General features: G+C 39.2%; 1 protein-coding gene across 1 annotated transcript in view; it reads left to right on the top strand.

Moving 5' to 3' along the window:
• The window catches only part of ankrd13a (ankyrin repeat domain 13A), a 31,359-nt gene that overhangs the window by 3,091 nt on the left and 7,392 nt on the right, over positions 1–20,876 (top strand). The window contains exons 2-13 of the mRNA XM_052032408.1: positions 916–1,051; positions 5,521–5,645; positions 7,439–7,484; positions 9,191–9,334; positions 10,018–10,207; positions 12,234–12,300; positions 13,227–13,308; positions 14,161–14,225; positions 14,859–14,989; positions 17,026–17,183; positions 17,879–18,013; positions 20,391–20,557. Coding sequence (XP_051888368.1) covers positions 916–1,051; positions 5,521–5,645; positions 7,439–7,484; positions 9,191–9,334; positions 10,018–10,207; positions 12,234–12,300; positions 13,227–13,308; positions 14,161–14,225; positions 14,859–14,989; positions 17,026–17,183; positions 17,879–18,013; positions 20,391–20,557 — 1,446 coding nt within the window. The remainder of the gene's footprint in view (positions 1–915; positions 1,052–5,520; positions 5,646–7,438; positions 7,485–9,190; positions 9,335–10,017; positions 10,208–12,233; positions 12,301–13,226; positions 13,309–14,160; positions 14,226–14,858; positions 14,990–17,025; positions 17,184–17,878; positions 18,014–20,390; positions 20,558–20,876) is intronic.

Here is a 20,876-nt window from a genome sequence, read left to right as displayed (position 1 = left end):
TCTTGTACTCATTGCTCTGTCTGATGAAGGCAATTGATCCATATGCCTTCTTCACCACTTTGTCCACCTGTGCCCTACATTAAATATCTTTTGGAAGTCCATAAAAATAACTTTGCTCATCCACCCTTTCCATTTCTTCATTAAGAACTCGCTTAAAAGTATATCAGAAATGATTTGCCTAAAACTAATTTGTTATTTTTTATTTATATAAGCTGCATCTTTCCTACTGATGGTTGATCTTGTTCTAGATTATTGCCTACAACTCAATTTTTCCCTACAACCAACATTAGACTGATTGACTTATAGTTGTCAAACTTATCATTCCCACTATTTTTGGGGAAAGTTAATAAAATTTGCAACCTTCCAGTTCACTAACATCACTCCCATCTCCAAGAAGGATTGAAGAAATGAAGCTGGTCTTCACCATTGCAACTCTTGCTACCCTCAGTAACTTAAGATATTTCATATATGATAACTTTTAAAAGATTGAATAATTCTGATCTTTTAAGAACTTCGTTCATCAATTTGTCCTTCAAGTATCTCCCTAAAGGCTATTTCTCACATGAGCTTAAGTAGTGAATATTAACATGGTATTAGTCAGTGAAGGGACTTGTAACTGAACATGGTTAAACCTTTGACATCAAACTAACTTTTTTGAACAAGATTCATGGTGCAGAGATCAAGAACACAAATTATGAATTTTCTTATTTAAAAAAAAATTCCTTGCTTGGGAACAGTAAGTTGTGTTTCTGCCTCCCACTGAGAAGGTGCCACTGCCTTACCTTAAGTGAACACAGATAAGGTATTGAAACTGAAACAATCTGTGGATTGGTACCATGTCGCAAGGCATACTGAGCCACCTTCAAAATGAATTTCTTAACTTCATCATGGATCATCATCTTTTTGTTCCCACAGCATGACATTGAAGCAGTTGATCCACGGGGTCGGACGCCATTACACCTTGCCGTCTCGCTAGGACACTTGGAATGTGTTGAAGTGCTACTTCAAAACAATGCCTCTGTCATCAAGGAGAATGCCAAGGGATGGACAGGTCAGGAATACTTAACGATCAGCTCAGCATAAGGCACAAAATCAAATGCAATATTTGAGAGACAGGGAGAACCTGAGGTGGAAGGACAAGAAGGAAGAACAGTAAGATTGAAAAAGTCAGGGCACTTACTGCTAAAGTGGATAGCCCCGTAACAGTCCACCTGGACCTGCTTTTCTCCTTTCCATTTTTGTGCTTTTGCTTCTTCCCATTTGGTGAGGAAGTGCAGGCTTTTGACAACATAAGCTGTGCTGTAATTCATAGTGAGGGGAACAGCACTTTTTAAACCACGCCCTCTTGCAGTCTGTGGTCAAATTGCAATAAGTAACAATACACAGCCACTTCAGAAGAGGAACTTTTTTTTTAAGCAAACCGGGCACAACCTCAACCAGAAACAATACAGTGGACATGGTCTCATGGACTGACTCAGTGTCCCCCAAAATTAACATTGGATTAGTTTCCTTCTTTGGGTTTTTTAAGAGAAAATTACAGAAAGCGGGAGGAATTTTATAATAATTTGTGTGCAAAATTAAATTAACTTTTTTTAAACAAAATACAAATCTTTAATAGCTGACAACTGTTAGGTCTTCCCTCATGCTTCACTGATGCCTATCACTTTGTGGTAGACTGTTGTGATTGACAAGTGCAAGAATTCCCTGGCCTTTTTGTACATCATTACCTCCTTTTCACAGAAAGGCTGTAGCAGCTCACTTCCCAAGTGCTGTAAGTAAAATACAAGTCAGCATGTATTTGTACAACACAGTACAGAAACTGAACATAATGTATATGTTACATATGAAGGCAACAGGGCTAGATATGTAACATATACAATATGTTACATATACGGGCAAATAAAATGGGTGAAGATGGGGAACCATGGTAAGAGAGCTAGCAGAGGAGAATTTGTTGAAAAGTAAAAAGTAGAAAAGATAAGAGGAAGTCCGAGGTCCTGCTGTCATAAAATGTAGGGAATGCCTAAAATCGCGAAGTCATAGAGTGCAAGAGAAAATTGTCAAGCTGTAGGAAGTTGCAGATGTTTGGAAAGACCATGGAGGAGTATGAACATAAGAATTTTTAAATTCTTTCCCGTGTGAAGGAATCAGTATATATAAAAGTGAAGATAGGTGTTGATCAAGTGAAACACAGTGTGGAACAGGACGGTTGGTAGTTGCGTCTTTAATAATGTTGAGTTTGCAGGTGGTGTGGGACAGCAGGGTGATGAAGGAGGGGCAGAGACTAGTATGTGCTCAGTGGAAAAATCCAACATGTTTCGTACACAAAGGGCTGAAGTATTGTTGGCAAAGGACAGTGTTGTGGAGCAGGAATTCATCAGAATTTTGATGGATAGAATCTGGGTTTTGAACTTGACAAGAGGTCAAATACCACACCAAGCGTTCAGCTCAAGTGAGTGACTGGGTAGCACATAGCCTTTCAGAGCATTACTCAGAATCCACATTAGTTGGACTAGTTTGAGTTAATGAGGCGCTCAAAGAAATTGGTGTCGGTAGATAACTAGTACAGGAGATGTTAATGGAACTGAAGGCCAATAAATCCCAGGACCCAATAAACTGTATCCTAGGGTTTTGAAGGAGATGGCAACTGAGATGGTCAGTGGTTATCGCCTTTCAAAATTTCACAAAGCCTAGGATAGTTCTCACAGATTGAAAGGTAGCAAATGTAACCCCACTATTTAAGAAGGGTGGAAGAATGAAAACAAGCAACTGTAGTACAATTAGCTTGACATCAGTGATGGGGAGAATGCTGGAATCTATTATGGAGTAAATGGACTTGGAAAATAACAATAGGATTGGAAAGACAACGTGGATTGATGAAAAGGCAATCGTTTAACAAATCTGTTGGAATTTTTTGAGGTTGTAACTGGCAGAATAGGTAAGGCTGAAAGTAAAAAAAAAATCTGCAGTTGCTGGAGATATAATGCTGGAAATACTCAGCAGGTCAGGCTGCATCTGCAGGAAGAGAAACAGTTAACGTTTCAGATTGAACACCTTTGTCGGAACTTGGAAGGAGGGGAAAGAAGCTCGTTAAGCTGCAGGTAGGGTGGGGGAGAGGGAATGTCTCTGGGGGTACAACTAGAGTGACCATGGGGACTGGATTCTGGGTTGGCAAGTTTGCTGTATGAAATTATATTGAGTAGATCAGGTGAGTGTACTTGAAGGTTTTTGAAAATGAGAGGTCTCATTAAAACTGATGAAAGTCTTGCAGGACTCAACAGGCTGGATGCAAAGAGAATGTTTCCCCACGCTCGGGAGTCTAGAACCTGAGGTCATAAGCTCAGAGAAAACAGTAGGCCATTTAGGACTGAGATGAGGAGAAGTTTCTTCACTGAGGGTGGTGAATCTTTGGAATTCTTGACCTTGAAGGATTGTGAAGGCTCTGTCATTGAATTTTTCAGAACAGAGATTGATAGATATCTGGAACTTAACAGTCAAGGGATATGGAGATGATGTGGGAAAATTATGTTGAGGTAGAAGATCAGCCATGATCTTGATGAATAGCAGAGCAGGCTTGATGGACCAATAGTTCCTACTTCCTGTGTCCTAATATCCTTATGTGGATTGGGTTTTTTATTCATTCAAGGGATGGAGACTTTGCAGGCTGAGCCAGCATTTAATTGCCCATCCCTAATTGCCCATCCCTAATTGCCCATGAGAAGGTGGTAGTGGGCTGTCTTCTTGAACTGCTGCAGTCCTTGAGCTGTGGGTATATCCACAATGCTGGTAGGAAGGGGGTTCCAAAATTTTGATCCAGCAATGGTGAAGGAACGGCAAAATGTGTGGCTTGGAGAGCATGTTTCAGATGGTGGTGTCCCCTTGTCCTTTTGTTGTCCTTGTCCATCTTTCTGGCAGAGGTCATGGGTTTTGAAAGGTGCTGTCTTGGTGAGTTGATGCAGGACATCCTGTAGATGGTGCAAACATTCCCAGTGTAATAATGCCTTGGTGGCAGGGTGGGTGAATGATTGTGGATGGGGTGCCTATCAAGTGGGCTGCTATGTCCTGTATGGTGTCAAGCTTCCTGAGTGTTGTTGAAGCTGCCCTGATCCAGGCAAGTGGAGAGTATTCCGTCACATTCCTGACTTGAACCTTGTAGGTAGTGGACAGGCTTTGAGGAGTGAGGAGGTGAATTACTCACTGCAGGATTCCTAGCCTCTGGCCTGCTCTAGTAGCCACATTGTGTATATGGCTACTCCAGTTCAGTTTCTGGTCAATGGTAACCCTCAGGATGCTGCTAATGGGGAATCCACTAATGGTAATGCCATTGAATGTCAGGGGATGATGACTGGATTTTGTCTTGTTGGATATCATTATTGCTCGGCACTTGTGTGATGTGAAAGTTACTTGCCACCTATCGGCCCAGGCCAGGATGTTGTCCAGGTCTTGTTGCATTTGGATGTGTACTGCTTCATGATCTGAGGGGTTGTGATTATTGCTGAACATTGTGCATCCGTCAGTGAACATCTTTACTTACAACTGAATGAAGGTCATTGATGAAGCAGCTGAAGATGGTTGTACCTTGGACACTACCCTGCAGAGATGTCCTGTGGCTGAGATGATTGACCTCCAACCATCTTCCTTTGTGCTAAGTAGGATTCCAACCAGCTGAGGGATTTCCTCCTGGTTTCCATTGACCCCAGTTTAGCCAAGGCTCCTTGATGCCATCCTCGTTCAAATACTCCCTTGATGTTAAGGGCAATTACTCTCACTTCACCTCTGGAGTTCACTTATTTTGTCCATGTTTGGACCAAGGCTGAATAACTTTGGCAGAACCCACACTGAGCTGGTTGTTGCTAAGCAAGTACCACTTGATAGCACTATTATTGATTATCCCTTCTGTCACTGTTGATGATTGAGAGTAGACTAATGGGGAGGTAATTGGCTGGGTTGGACTTGTGCACAACTGAGCAATTTTCCACATTGTCAAGTAGATGCCATTGTTGTAGGTGTACTGAAACAGGTTGGCCCAGGGCGTGGCAAGTTGAAGAGCACAGGTCTTCAGTCCCATTGCTGAATTGTTATCAAGGCCATTGGCCTTTGCTGTATCCAAAGCCTTTAGCCATTTCTTAATATAATGTGGAGTGAATTGAATTGCCTGAAGACTGGTATCTATGTGCTGGGGACCAGTGAATCATCCACTCAGCACTTCTGGCCGAAGATTCTTGCAAATGTTTCGGCTTTCTCTCTTGCATTGATATGCTGGTCTCTGCCACCATTAAGAATGGGGATATTTGTGGAGTCGCCTCCTCCAATGAGTTGTTTAATTGTCCACCATCATTCACGATTGGATGTGGCGTATTTGATAACTTTCCTGTGAAGCAACTAGGGGCAATATAATACATGAAAGGTGCTAAGTAAATCCAGTTTGCTGTTGTTGATACATTGGAAGATAACAGGCAACTCAACTAGTAAGTGCATTACCAATTGTTAATTCCAGCTTTAATGTTTCATTCTCTTAAGTTCTACAAGAGGCAGTCAGCACAGGAGATCCTGAGTTGCTGCAGAAAATTCTTCAGTATCGGGACTATAATAGAATAAACTCTCATCTAAATGGAGTTCCAGAACTACTTAACAAGATACAAAAGGTAACAACTACTCTAGCATCCAAACCATAGTAATATAAGAGTAATTTTTTACATGTATATGGGCCATTCAATTCAGATTTAATTTACATTATAATTCTGTCCTCAGAATCAAATTCAGAGCATAAATCTCTGCGTAACATTTTTCCCATGCATGTGTTCTGCAATTCTAAGCTAAGACTGGTTAAATTTGAATTTGATTCAAACCCATATTGCTCCACTTTCTCCGAAACCAGAAATCTGGCCGAACCATTTTCAAAATTAGTGGTTCTTACATTATGTGTTTCTTTTTATATAAGTTAAGAAAGGCAATAAGGATGATCCCTCATTGTCATCAACTAGGTTTATCAGTGTCTGAGTCCCCACCATTTTCCATCTCACCTGCATTGGGATATGCATCTCAAGTTACAGTAACCTAAGACAACTTCGTGTGTATCGAATAGCTGTTCAATTGTGGTGGGCATTACAGCTGAAATCATCCCTTGATGATGTTCTAAATAACAGTTAATAGATTGTAATCAGGAGCAAAAACCAAGTCCAGGGATGTTGAGGAAATTATGTAATTTATTTGGCTCTGAGGATTTTTCTGATTTGTAAGACTCTGCTCTAGATTGAGTCTTTGGAGAAATTGCTTCGTGATTTAACTCTAACTCCTTATTTAGAAACATTACTTGGTTGCTATCCTTTATCTGTATTTTTTTTCTTGCCTGTTATTTTCAATTTGGAGAAGTTAAACTTCTCACTGTAGTTCAAAGATCTCAGCATTGGGATCATCCCTACTGCTTTTCTTTGTTACCTTTCTGTAATTCTCACTGCAATCTTCAGTCTTATTTTAAAGAGATACTGCTGCATAAAGACAGATTCCACTAATAAAGCACTTTCCTTTTTAATGTTACATTGTTGTCAATCACAGTGTAAAAGAATGCTAGGTTAAAATTCAACAATGAATATCTTTGCACTCAACTACCTTTAGGGGCACACAGTCGGTTTGAATGAAGAACACATGCCATAATTAAGCAATATATAAGGTATATTCAAGTAAGAAAATGGAAGTTTAATTCTCTAGCATCAGGGTCTGTGCAAAAAGTTAGGCTCAAACTGCATTACTGGATTGGTGCAGAGGAGTCATTACCACCTAGAAATTCATTCCTACCTGGTAGCACTTACCACAACAGTAGCGTCAAAATGTCATTGAAAATTTTTTTTATATTGTCTTTGTGAAGCAAATTTTGATGACTAAGTATAGCACATTAATGCCTCTGAATAACACTTTAACACTTCCAACTGGGGATGAATTTCAAGACATGCATATTTTTATGCGATTAAAATTTCTTTGACTTAAAACATTAAATCTTTCTCTCCACAGCTGATACCTAACTACTGAGCCCTTCCAGCATTTTTTATTCTTAATTTAAGCTTAAGTGAGGAAGAGTTTTTTGACCATATTTTTTCTTCCCTTTCAAAAAAATGCCAATCTATTTTTTTTTAAAAAGTGTTCTTATTTTTAAAAAAATGATATTAGGAGCTATGTTGATAAATAACCCTTTGCACCCCAAATCAATTGTACATTTTTGTTAGTTCCCTAATATCTCTCTGATTACTTCCTAACTAAAAAGGTACTTTCCTTTTAAATTCAAGAATATTACATTAAGTTGTAAATATATCAGCTAATTTAGGTCTTTTAGGTATTTGATTCAGTACTGAGGAGTTAAGTGTGCTACTTTTGGTTTTAATATTAACTTCAAACTTTAAATTTGATGTACTGAACCTAATTTTTAAAAAAAAATTCTTAACAGACTTCTGATTTCTACGTGGAGATGAAATGGGAGTTTACCAGCTGGAGTAAGTAACCTTGTTTTCAAAGTAGCTAATTTTCTGTATGCCTGTGTTGGCAATGATCCTATTCAGATTTTGGCTTTTGTTTTATTTTAGGGGGTGATTCACTCCTGAATAGGGCTGCCCTAATGATGAGATAGCAAGAGGCACATAAGAGATAATCAAATTCACAGTTCCTTCCTTTTCTGAATGGGATATAAATCTGGATTCTTGTCTAGCTGAGATTGTGAGAGCAGTATGGGCATCTTAGACATGCCACCTCCCTACTGTTGGAACTTCCAAAGTAACTTGTATTGTCCCTTTCCTGCAATCATGTGGAATTCTTTCCCCAATAATATTTCCATTGCCTAGATGTTCAATTACATAATGATCCTTTTTCCAGCATTATCCAATTAAAAATCAGTTTTGTTTTCTGGAGTGAAATACAATCGCAGGTCTTTGGTATCACTCAAAAATTCGACCAGCCATTTCCTGTCCTGAGTTCTCCTCATAATCCCAATGTGATTTCACATCAGGTATGCTCATTTTAGAGCATCGCAGGGGACCTCAGAACATGTCCTGAGGTGTCATTGGGCACTCCAGGAACAAATTGCAATGCTGAACTGGGAGGCCTGCAAGATGAGTAAAATGCATGCCTGCATCCCTGAGCTCTCTCCCCAGCAGGAAAATGACATTGTCTCTCTCATCCCACAATCCCCCCAACTCTGCAATAACCACTCCCACCCACTTCTCAGACCCTTTGTTGCTACTCCTATTTTACTCTCCCCACCCCACTCCAGTTCCGACATTAGCCTGAATTCTGATAAATGGTTTCTCATTATCTACATCCATGCCAGTCTCATGCATGTTGATGGATGTACTGGAGGCTTCAGGAAAGTATATCTATCTGTAACAGTTATGATCAGAATGAATGTCCTCTTCTGCTTTCATCTTGCTTCAAATTACCTAATTGATATTGGGATGTTTCAGTATGAAATGCCCCTAGTATTCTTTAATGCATGTTATGACACTTAGAATACTGTTTTATAATGAATCAAAGTATTTCAAAATGTTCCAAGGTGCTTAACACAGTAGATGATGAAGCCCTATCTAAGGGAAAATAGTATCATGGAGGAAGTTTGACATTAAAAAGGCCGAGAGGTTTTTGCACCCCGGAAGGATCTGTTACTTGTACACTTGAACCTGTTTGTTGGTTTCACTCATTGCTCTTGGCCTTGAGCCCACTTCTGCACCTAAGCATATTTGAATTCCTTCCAATTTGAAAGGGTCAATATAAACACAAGATCAAAGTGGATGTAAATAATCTATAAATGTGTTTTCAAACAAAAAAAGAGCCACTGCCATTGTCAGTCCTGCGTATATCTGGGCAGTCACACCTTTATATTCGAATTATGTGGGTTGCATCCTTTTCCAAACTTCTATCCTTGAAAATGGCCTACGTGGCTAGTTTCAACATTTATATTGACTTATGCTTGTGGAACTATGTAATTGTATTTTAACCTTCTAGTATGTTGAATCTTTATGTAAAGGGACAAGCATCAAATTACATGCAATATTTTTACATGCAAGCCCAAACTTCAGTACGGTACCTATACTCAAAGGTACAAAAGTAAAAGTACATTTTTTTTCATTCCATGTACCTCATTAAGACATTTTTTAAAAAAAATACTTTCTTCCTCTGCACGTTTCCCTGATTTTTCTCATTTTTCCAGTTCCCTTGGTGTCCAAGATGTGCCCAAGTGATGTATACCGTATATGGAAGAGTGGTGCCAACCTACGAGTAGATACAACCTTGCTGAACTTTGAGAATATGAGATGGGAAAGGGGCCATCGCAGCTACATTTTTAAGGGCAAAGGTAAATATTGTAACTTCAAATTTGGGTAACTAGGCTTTGTTAGTTTTCATTCTCATCCCCCTCAATTTGTATTAATCTTGAGACAGCCACATTGTTAACCAAGCAATTCATGAAGCAGGGTTTACTTAAGAATATATGGGGATGTGGAAAATAACCTGAGCCTAACAAGACTGTCACAAAGGATGCATCTTGGCTTAGTGGGTAAATACATAGCCTGGTGAAATTCTGAGTAACGAGAATCAGAAAGGCTCGAGGTTCCATCTTGTTCTGACCTTGCCTAAGGTAGTATTAATGGTGTTGTGTTTGGTTTCTTCCCAGCTCATTGGCTAATAAATGGTGAGCAGTGGAGTAATGAGACACGACTTGCACTCCATTACCTATATTGACATTTGATGGAAAATATGCACAGATGTACTTGTAATAATACTGTCTATAATCCCAGATGAAGAAAACCTATTTGTTACAATTTGGGAGCTTACCCTTTTGAATCTCTGAATCAAATCAGTCATCGAGTGAGGAGGCAAGGAAAATCAGTGTTGAGAAAAGTTTTTTTTTCTTTTAAAACAAAAAATCAGAGGTGAACTTGCAGGTCTTCACTAACTATATAGGCAATTATTAAGTTACAATGATCTGTTAGTTTTTTTTCTTTGTTAAGATTGTCATAATTTTCTTTCTGGTGATAGCTGACAGGGCAGAGTTTATAGAGGTGGACCACGATAACCAAGTCGTAGACCTTGAACACTTCGAGCTCTCGCAAGAACAACAAGGTCTCACACTGTCGTCCGTAAGACCAACAGCGGATCAAGTTGCAAATCGTCTTACTTCCCCCATTGTTTCCACGTACCTTGATACAAAAAACATATCCTTTGAAAGGTAATGTTAGCCTTACACCATAAGCTGAAATTCTAGTCATCACTGAAGCACAGTGTACTGGTGTGACAAGGGAATAGTAAAGTCTTTAGAGATCTGATTTGCTTGTATTTGACTCCAGAATCCATCATCCAAATTACCAAAGACCATGTTGTGAAAGTAACTTGCTACTGATCATAAAGTAACCTTTTCATTATGCAAGTTGTGTAGATGCCCCTAATCGTGTGGAATCAATGCAGGCTACAGCAAAGACTAAATTAATACAAGAAAATATGAGATAAATTTATAAATTGTCTTGCACAGTAAGGTTAGGTATGGACTTGAGGAGGAAGGACAAAATAAGCAGCAATTGATATTCTTCTGGGGCCTTGGTTTTAAAAAGATGAACAAAATAGGGCAGAAATTGCTATACACCTGTCTGAGCTGTGTAAGCCTTGTAGCTGAAGTGTTCCTGTGACTGTTGTATATTTATCTACTTTATTCGTAAATGCTGTGTTCACATAAGTAGTGCTGGACCATGAAGGAGATGATTGACCATAACCCAGTTCATCCTTTCATTTTGAACTAGCTAATCAATACAAACTTTCTTGTTATCTCTGTAATATTCTAATATTACAACTTTTTATGCAGTTAAGGAAACATCTGTTAATTTATATTCAGCAATACAATATTCAGCAGTTGTCTTTTCCATTGGATGGCCTCTTTCCTTGCACTCTAGTGCTTTCTATCTCACTCTTTGTCCTTTCCTCTCATTTTCTCTCTTTATCTCACTTTTTTTTGCACTTCCTCTTTGTTTCATTATCCTCTCTAAGACTACAGAACTTTAGATCAGTCTGAGAAGCATTTCTTATACATGTGAGATGCTAAAGTATTAAATCAATTAGGAATGGTTCTGGAATATAGGGCGCATGGCAAACTGTTTAGTTTTAGAAATCACGTGCAGTCAGTCATGTGATATCTTTAAGATGAGATGTGTCACGGTTTTTATAGTTGTCAAAAGAAAGCCCTTGTCTAAAAATGCTGAGCAGTTTTGATTGAGGCTTTTTGTTTTAGTATTGTTTAAAGAAATTCCCCGTCTAAAAATTCTGGGGATTTTGATTGAGGAACTTGGAAAGAAGAGAAACTAGAATAGGCTGAATTACAGTAAATTTAGCTGAAATCTATTTGCTTTTACTTTGGAACTCATTAACTGTAATCTCACCAACTTTATTTGACAAATAAGACTGAAGCAAGGGGCAAGATATGATAAGTGGTAATGCCACACAGTCTGTTTTAATTTTACTGAAATGTGAAAATGGTGGAATGTTTCTATTTCATTTCCAGATTGTTGATTTGAAATTGGTGATTTTAATGAATGTCATTCAGAGGTGAAATTCTAAATGTTCTTAATAAATTTATTTAACCTGTAATCAAGAGTTTTACCCTTTCAATAGAAATGATTCTGAATAGACCTATCATGAGAAAAGTTAATCCATATATATGTAACTACAGCAAAAATATTAGTGAGTAGACTTTGTGGCTCTTTATCTGCAAGTAGTTATATTTTTTAGCTGTTGAACCTTTGTGAGATTAGCTGCCTTGAACCAGAATGTTGAATATATTTTGATTCCAACCTGTTAAAGGTCAGGGAGAGGGAAAGAGTTTAGACTCATTATGTCATTGAGGTCAGGATTTATAACACTGCTTTCATTTAATGGAGTCAGGGCTTAAAAACCTGGGTAATAAGGACATCCAGATCACATCAAGAGGGTGAGACACAACAAAAGCAAAATACTACAGATGATGGAACTCTAAAATAAAAGCGGAAAATGCTAGAATTACTCAATGGGTCAGGCAACATCTGAGGGGTGAGAAGCTGAGTTAATGTTTTAGGTTGATGACCTTTCAACTTATAAAATGTTACTGACTTGAAAATTTAACACACTTTCTTTCTCCACAAGTGCTGCTAGACTTCTGGAATATTGCCAACATGTGATGTGTTTACTTGTGTGAGAAATGTAATGTAATTAGCTCTCTGCTTACCCAACAGGAATAAGTCTGGATTCTGGGGTTGGCGGACAGACAAGACAGATGTTGTACAAGAGTATGAGGCCAAGGTATGGGAAGTTTTACTAATAACAATTCATTATTTTCTTTCTTTTTAATATTCCTGTCCTAAAAATGCTGATGGAATCTTCTGAGTAGACTTTTCTCAAAGAGGTGTCCACTCCAGCACTTTATATGATCAGCTCCTGGCTGTTCTCTGAACATTTCAATTGGGGGAGATCACTTCATTTGATTATGGTATAGTTCCTAACTCAGAGCAAGAGACAGATTGAAACTTGGTGTCCCAAATCTGGAAAAAAAAATCTATGTATTGGTTTATTATTGTCACTCGTACCGAGGTACAGTGAAAAACTTGTCTTGCATACCAATCGTACAGGTCAATTCATTACACAGTGCAGTTACATTGAGGTAGTACAGAGCGCGTTGATGTAGTACAGGTAAAAACAATAACAGTACAGAGTAAAGTGTCGCAGCTACAGAGAAAATGCAGTGCAATAAGGTGCAAGGTCACAACAAGGTAGATCGTGAGGTCATAGTCCATCTCATCGTATAAGGGAACCATTCAATAGTCTTATCACAGTGGGGTAGAAGCTGTCCTTAAGTCTCGTGGTACGTGCCCTCAGGCTCCTGTATCTTCTACCCGATGGAAGAGGAGAGAAGAGAGAATGACCCAGGTAGGTGGGGCCCTTGATTATGCTGGCTGCTCCACCAAGACAGCAAGAGGTAAAGACAGAATCCAAGGGATGTCGTTGAGTTAAGTCTGCATAATTAATTTCTTTTTGGCGGGAACAGATTGCAGAGCAATTAGTAGGTGTTGTGGGAATGTGAGATGTGGATAAATGTATTGGTGTATTACCTGGAGTGATGTTTTACATAGTTAAATAGACTGTGGCTAGTCATGGTTTATGCACATTTGGAATCTCTGTCTTCAGGAAGTAAAAGGATAAGATCAGAAGCTTTGTTGTTTTTTTTGTAGGTTTTCACTGTGAATAACGTTAATGTGGTAACCAGGAGCAGAACAGAACACCTCACCGAAGATGAAAAGGCCAAATATAAAGGTAAAACAAACTGTTTGAAACCTAAGTTGTGAAATAAAGAAAGACCATTTAGCACATGCTGGAAAAAGGCTGATGAATCTGGATAAAATTTAAGAGGTAAAATATTTTTCCCAATTTCTTCCCAATACAAAGGGAGCAGAAATCTCAGGATATAGCTGTAGCACTACATTTTAACTCTGACCACCATGCCTGGTATTCTTGTGGTTCACATGCACCAGAGCCTTGGTGTTTTACAGAGAAGAGCAACATTCATAATAGAGTCCTTGACTGAGAGAAGCAATTTAGTAACGCTAAATATGAATCCACAAACCTGTACATTGTAAGAGAAGCAGACAGAGGGAAGTTTAGTCGTTGAGTGCTTGAAATCTGGCATTACATTAAATGAGGCAAACAGCTTGATTCCTAGACTATGAGATCATACTATAACTGAATATTTATAACCCCAAGCCACATTGAGAGTAAAATTACTACTTGTATTTCTTTAGTGGCTTTCATATTCCTTTCAGGATATCCCAAAGTACTTTAGGATTAATTATGAAGTGTAGTTATTGTCACAATCTAGGAAATGTGACAGACACATTGAACAGAACAAGCTCCCAGAAATAACAATGTGATAAAGGACAAGATAATCTACTTTTTGTGATATTGGTTGAGGGATAACTATTGGTCAGTACAAAGGATCTAACTCCTTTTCTCTTCAAACACAAAAACCAGCATGAAATCCATTTTAGTCCTTAATGTCAGTGATGTGCCTTAATTCCAACTGCAGAAGAGTAGCTTACATTTTTCAGTTTTAATTCTTAAAGGCTGCTCAAGTTTTCTAACTTTGCTGTGCCTTCTTTTATTCCATAGATGATAAAAACCCTCTTGAATCTCTACTGGGAAAAGTAGAGGAGCACATCAGCCCACAGAATGGAGTAAGTTGCCAAGAAATGTTTCTATGCAGCCTTTTTTTCCCATTTCCAGGTATCAAGGAATCAGCATGACTCCAGAGAGATATTATTTACCTTTTCCTTCTCAATTCTTACCAACCCCATGCACTAGCTTAAGGAGGGTAGTCTTTAAAAGCTGACAAGCATAGCTTTCTGTCCTTACTAGATGGATAATAGGATTCCATGTGAGAAAGAAATGTCCATTGTCTCCATTTTGCTGATGCTGTGTGTGTGTGTGTGTGTGTGTGTGTGTGTGTGTGTGTGTGTGTGTGTGTGTCTATATATATGTGTATAAAGGCACATGATGAGTGATTATCCCCAGCTCTTCTAAAGATTCATTACCTCTTAGTAATGAAATGATTTCACAACTCAGTCCTGAATAGATAACTGTAAAATGATAAACCCTAGTTCTAGACTTTGCAGTATGGGCACTTACAATATTTTACAGAATAGTAATTTCATTAGTTTGAGTGTCTGACCAATCAAAATTCATGGTCAACTATCCAGAAAAGGTCATATTTTCTTGTGTGTACATAGGCACCTTATTATTTCTAGTTGATGTGTTGAAATGTTTGCTTATGAGACATTGCCTTGTATTGTTACCTTTTTTACTTGTAGCACCTTGTCACAGAAACTGCAACGATTAACAACCCCACATCAATCACGCCGGAAGAATATTTCAACCCAGAGTTTGACCTTGGAGACCGGGACATTGGTCGCCCCATGGAGCTCTGTGTCAAATTACGCAAGTAAGATATTGGCAATAGCCATGCAATTTTGGAGGAAATGTAGAACTGGTTACAGTGGTAGAACTCCCAATTCATGTCTATAACGTCTCATTCTGACTTTTGGTAGAAGTGCTGAGTCCCAGTGGATACAGGTGAAAATTATGCAAGATACTCTTTCCTCTCTGGTCAGATAGTCATGCTGACATTGGTCTGGGACAGGTGAGAGTGCCGAAAGTGGGAAGAAATATCAGCGGGAAAGAATGCACGTGCTTTAAATGAGTTGCACACAAATGTGAAGTATAATTATGTAAATAATGTTGAAAGACATCAGCTTATAACAAGCTAACAACAAGAAGAGCTTGCCTCATGCTCCTCCCCACCCCTACTATTTAAAATGAAGTAATTGGGATTTCAACTTCTGATAGAACCTGCATATTTTGTGCATTTTTCTGAGGTTAGACAGAGTAAATTGTTAGGTGTAATTTGAACACTGCTGACCATTTGCACTCTCATTACATAATGTGTTGTATTTCCCTCATTTTCAAGTTAAGTTCTTTCTTGTGCTTAGAATTCCTGCTCTTTTGATGCTGCACTAGAAATTTTATGTGGGGCCCTGTTCTCCTCTAAGTCCCTGCAATTAAGCAAGTGTCAAGTTTACTCCATGATCTCGGTACTCTGCTGTGGGTAGAGTAGTTTGATGCATCCAAGTAGGTTCAAAGTATGTCAGAGCTTATTTAAAAAGATTGTACCATCTTGGGAAGGAGTATATTTAGGATTAATTAATCGACAGAAAACAGTAGAAGTAAATGGGTGATCTCTTGAACTGAGACCATGTCTCTTAATTTTAAGCTCTCCAGCTAAAAGAAACGGCCTCTCAGAATTCTGCATTTTCCAATGAGGTCACTTCTCTTTCCAAACTTCAGACTGAGCACAGGCCAATTTTTAACACAATCTCTTCTCTTGGCCAAACCCTCCCATGCTCCGTTCCACATCCAGGAACTAATCTGGAGTTTGTTAAGTTAGTTCACTTATCACCAATTCCATACAATTCCTGGACAATACTTCAGCCTGATAATCTTTTTGCAAACTCGGTGACCCTATTTGATTCTAACCTGAAATTCTCACTCTTTATCTTCTTCCCCCACAAAGACCATCTACTTTCACATCCCATTACCCATCTCCTTTCCTGGCTTGGCTCATCTGTTACTGAAAATGTGTGGTTTCATTGCATCCAGATTCAACAGTTTCAATGCTCTGCTGACTAGCTTCTACCTTAAACTTAAAGCTAATCTAAATCCCTGCTGTCCATGTCCTAAACTGCACCAAATCTTGCTCACCCTCCACCCACGTGATGACTCCCAGGCCATCAAAGCTTCAGATTTAAAATTCTCATTCTCATGAATCACCATGTCCTGTCCCCTTGTCCCCTCTGCAACTCTTTTCAGCTCTGTAACCTCCACAAATTAAGTATTCCTCCAAACCTTGTCTCCTGTGCTTTTTCCTCCCAACCTCTCACTTCATTTCACTGCTGGAGATCGTATTTTCTTCAGAGCTCTGGAATTCCCTCAGCCTCTGCCTTTTAATGCTTTCCTTTTTGAAGAACCTCCTTAAAACATACCTATTTGTTCAAATCTTTTTTTTTGTCCAACTTTCCAAATAATTTGGAGACATGAGACTGCAGATGCTGGAATCTGGAACGACAAACAAGATGCTGGAAGAACTCAGTGGGCTGAGCAGCAACTGTGGAAGGAAATGGATAGTTGATGTTTTGGGTCGAGACCCTTCATTTTGATGTGGGAGATGAAGGATCTTGACCTGAAATGTCAACTGTCCATTTCCCTCCATAGATGCTGCCTGACCTGCTGACTTCCTCCAGCATCTTGTTTGTTTCTCCAAGTAATTTTTTTTGGCTCAGAGTCTACCTTTGACCAATTGCTGTCGTATGAAGCAAATAGGAAGTTTTCTTACATTAACGTACAATTTCAGTCACTTGTTTGAGCAAAATCTAGGACTTTTCAAACTCTTCAGTGCATTTTATTTCTCTCCGATCTAACCAGATTTAAAGCAACACTGTGGCTCTGCGAGGATTACCCACTGTCCTTTGTGGAGCAGGTGATTCCAATCATCGATCTTATGGCGAGGAGCAACACGCACTTTGCAAAACTCAGGGATTTTATCACTTTGCAATTGCCACCAGGATTTCCTGTCAAAATAGGTAAAAGTTCCGATACATTAGAATTACCTGCACTTTTTGTTGTTTTCACTACCCAGAAAGCTGTGATCTGCCAACATCTGGTGAGGACAGAATCAGATTTGTCCTCCAATGCCAAAGATGCCTCAAGCTCACTCTATTTCAGCTCAGCAATAAATCAGTGCTCAACTGCTTGAAGTGATGGAACACTGGCAACTGTGAAGTGGTTTGTCACTGAGTGTCAGTACTATCAGGGAAGGAGGAGAAAATATTGGAGGTGGGGTTTGGAAGAAGAGGAAAAGAGGAGTGGGCAAAAGTCTTTCAGCCTTTTCTCAATAGTGGCACTCCCACATAAAGCCATACAATTAACCTCCCACTCCAGAAACTTGAATTCATGATCCAGGCTGACAGTCCAGTGCAGATGGAAAACTCTACTGATGTCATTGGAGGACCATCTGTAGTCTCAGAAGGATATGGAAAATTCCTTTGAAACTAATTGTAAACACTTTGGGCTGTTCTATGGTTGTGAAATATAAATGTAAATTTGTTGGTAAGTTTCTACAGTCATTTACAAGCCCAAGTTAACTTTGGGAACATTGCATGCATGTACCTCTGAATGATATCTTGGTTAAACCCCCCACCTAGGTATCAATCAGAAAAATAATGTTTCTGTTTATTTAAATTGTTTATTCAAAATCCTCCTACCTTATCTGTCCCAGAAATTCCACTCTTCTATGTACTGAATGCACGAATTACATTTGGAAATGTGAATGCATGCAACACCCTCAAGGCAGCAACATCTCAAGCACACCAAGGATCACAGAGCAACTTAACAGTGCCAATGTCTATCAGAGGTTCGTATGCTGCACATGTTGCCCTGCTTGGCAACTTTGTTGAAAGTTCTCAATCTGATTTTGATAAACACGTGATTTGTATGGGGTTTGCTAAAATTTTGCTTGTTTTCTGTAGTGACTGTAGACTTCCTTTCAAAGATGGTTGCAAACATAACGCTGCAATAGGCAACCAAGTCCACCAAACAACTTTGTACTGACGCCTTTGAAACTGTGTGGAATTCCATCTTTCCCTTTGTATTAGGAAAAGAGTTAGAAACAGGTTGTTTGCTGGAATGAGTAAGTGGAGAGTCTAGCACTTTACTCTTGGCGGTAGCACTACCAGGTTCTGAACATGAAACTCGCTCAGATTCCTAGCATTTAACTGCAGTTAAAAATTGTAGGGTAAGAAAGGCACAGCACACTGGGATTTCACACAAGAAAATAATGGGATCTGCCAACCAGCACTAAAGCTGCTCCCTTGGTTTCCTATTGGTTTAAATTTCTATCCAGCTCCTCTGTGTGCACCTGCCTCTCTCTCCTCCTGCTTGCTTGGCCCTGCTCTATGTAGAGCTGTGTATCTCTGTCTTTCCTCCGCACATTATATTCCTTTGTACATTTGTGTCTCTCTCTTCTACCTTTCACTCATTTTCTTTTACATTTGGGCTTCCTTTTACTTTCTTGCTCACAAAATCTCTATATTCTTTTTCTTTCTTATACTTCTCAATCTCTTCCCTTTTCTTTTCTACCTCCTGCTGTTTTGTCTTTTCCCTTTCCCTCTTTTGCACTTTTTATTATCTCCTTTCTGTTTCTTGTGTTCTCATGCTACGTTTGCAGATCCAATATTTTGTTGATTCTTGTGCTGAATCTGAGTGATGCTGGTTCTGAAGAATGGGCTATGTTCCATTTTTGACACTGGTTGCCTTTGAAATTTCAAAGATCAGGAATAGTGAGGTAAGGTCATTCCCTACTGCACCAGTGTGACATTATATTTCTTGGAATTCATTGTGATTGTTGGTTCAGGTGGAACTGCCCAGTAGTGCAGCACCAGGTACAAAAATGTTTTGTGCTGCATCCCATCTAGAAATAAATTGAGGTAGGGAGAAAAGTGGTTTCAGGCCAGTTGCATCAATTAATTCATTCTGCTCAGCAAAGGTAAAGCACTCTACAATAAAAACATAAAATGCTGGAATCACTCAGCAAGTTGGGTAGCATCTGTGGAAAGAGAAACAGCTAATATTTCAGGTCCAGGATCCTTTGTCAGAACTGGCATTCCATAAAGTTTCAAACTTTACTAATGTAGGCAAACGACATCTACATTTTTAGAAGAACGCTTTCAATATTTTTGAACAATATGGATAGCCAAAGTCTCCATAAGTATTAAGATCTCCTGGACTTGTGGAATGCAGCACTGAGAAGGGCAGCAGATACATGGGAAAACCATCACCCGCACATTTCTCTCCAAATCTTGGTATGCCCTACCTACTAGCACTGTTGGGAAAGGACTGCAGCAATCCAGAAGGCAATTCACCATGATTTTCACAGCGCCAGTTAGAAATGGGTAACTAGCCATGAAGGGCCAACCACATAGACACTTTAGCCAAGAAAGCTCACCAGCTCCTCAGGAGGCTAAAGAAATTTGGCATGGCCCTGTCGACCCTTACCAATTTTTATTGATACACCATAGAAAGCATCCTATCTGGATGCATCACAGCTTGGTATGGCAACTGCTCTACCCATGACCGCAAAAAATTGCAGAGTTGTGGACACAGCTCAGCACATCATGGAAACCAGCCTCCCCACCATACACTTCTCGCTGCCTTGGTAAAGCAGCCAGCATAATCAAAGATCCCACCCACCCTGAACACATTCTCTCTTCTTCCCTCTCCCATCGGGCAGAAGATACAGAAGCCTGAAAGCACATGTCACCAGGCTCAAGGACAGCTTCTACCCTGCTGTTATGAGACTATTCAACAATAAGTATGATCAGATGGACTCTTGACCTCACAATTTACCTCATTATGACCTTGCACTATATTGTCTACCTGCACTGCACTTTCTCTGTACCTGTTACACTTTACTCTGTATTCTGTTATTGTTTTACCTTGTACTACCTCAATGCACTGTGTAATGAATTGATCTGTATGAACGGTATGCAAGACAAGCTTTTTACTGTACCTCGGTATGTGTGACAATAATAAACCAATTCCAATTAATGCTGTCTGTTCTAGTAATGCCCACATATCGTAAAGTACATAAAAGAAAATTTGCAATCTGCTGGTGTACTATATAATTGCTAGGGTGTTTGGCTATGTTATCTATATAATGTTTATCTTGTACATTTATTGTACCAAATTTTTGCATTTGGGAGTTGATCTGACCTATTTTCTACTGTCTTTAGAATCTAGCTTTGAAGTGGACCCATCCGTTTTCGCCATTCCAGAAAATTACCACATCCGTGGTGGCAGACGGAATGTGGTGCCTGGAATTGATGGAGATGAGAATGACCAGCTAATCCAGCTCGCAATCCAGCAGAGTCTTTTGGACTCCCAGCCTGATGGCAATGATGTGAGTTTAAAATTATGGCTTGATATTTTAATGAGGAACTTCCTTTTGCACACGACTTGAGGTGGTGTCTCTTGCTTGGGTATGGTTTCTCAAATCAGAGTTATTATAGCACAGAAAGAAGCCATGCCATATTTTGGGAAGAGTAATGCAGTTAGTCCCATTTCTGCTTGCTGTTTTTATTCCTCCAAATACTTATTCCATTTCTTTTTGCAACCTGCAATTACATCTGCTTCCATCACCCTTGCAGACAATGCCTGTTAGGTTATAACCACCTGCAAAAGAAGTTCCTTATGTCACCTTAAATTTGCCAATCACTTTA

This window comes from Pristis pectinata, chromosome 17 (assembly GCF_009764475.1).
Source record: "Pristis pectinata isolate sPriPec2 chromosome 17, sPriPec2.1.pri, whole genome shotgun sequence".
Classification (NCBI taxonomy): Eukaryota; Metazoa; Chordata; class Chondrichthyes; order Rhinopristiformes; family Pristidae; genus Pristis; species Pristis pectinata.
This window is presented reverse-complemented; position numbering and strand designations above follow the sequence as displayed.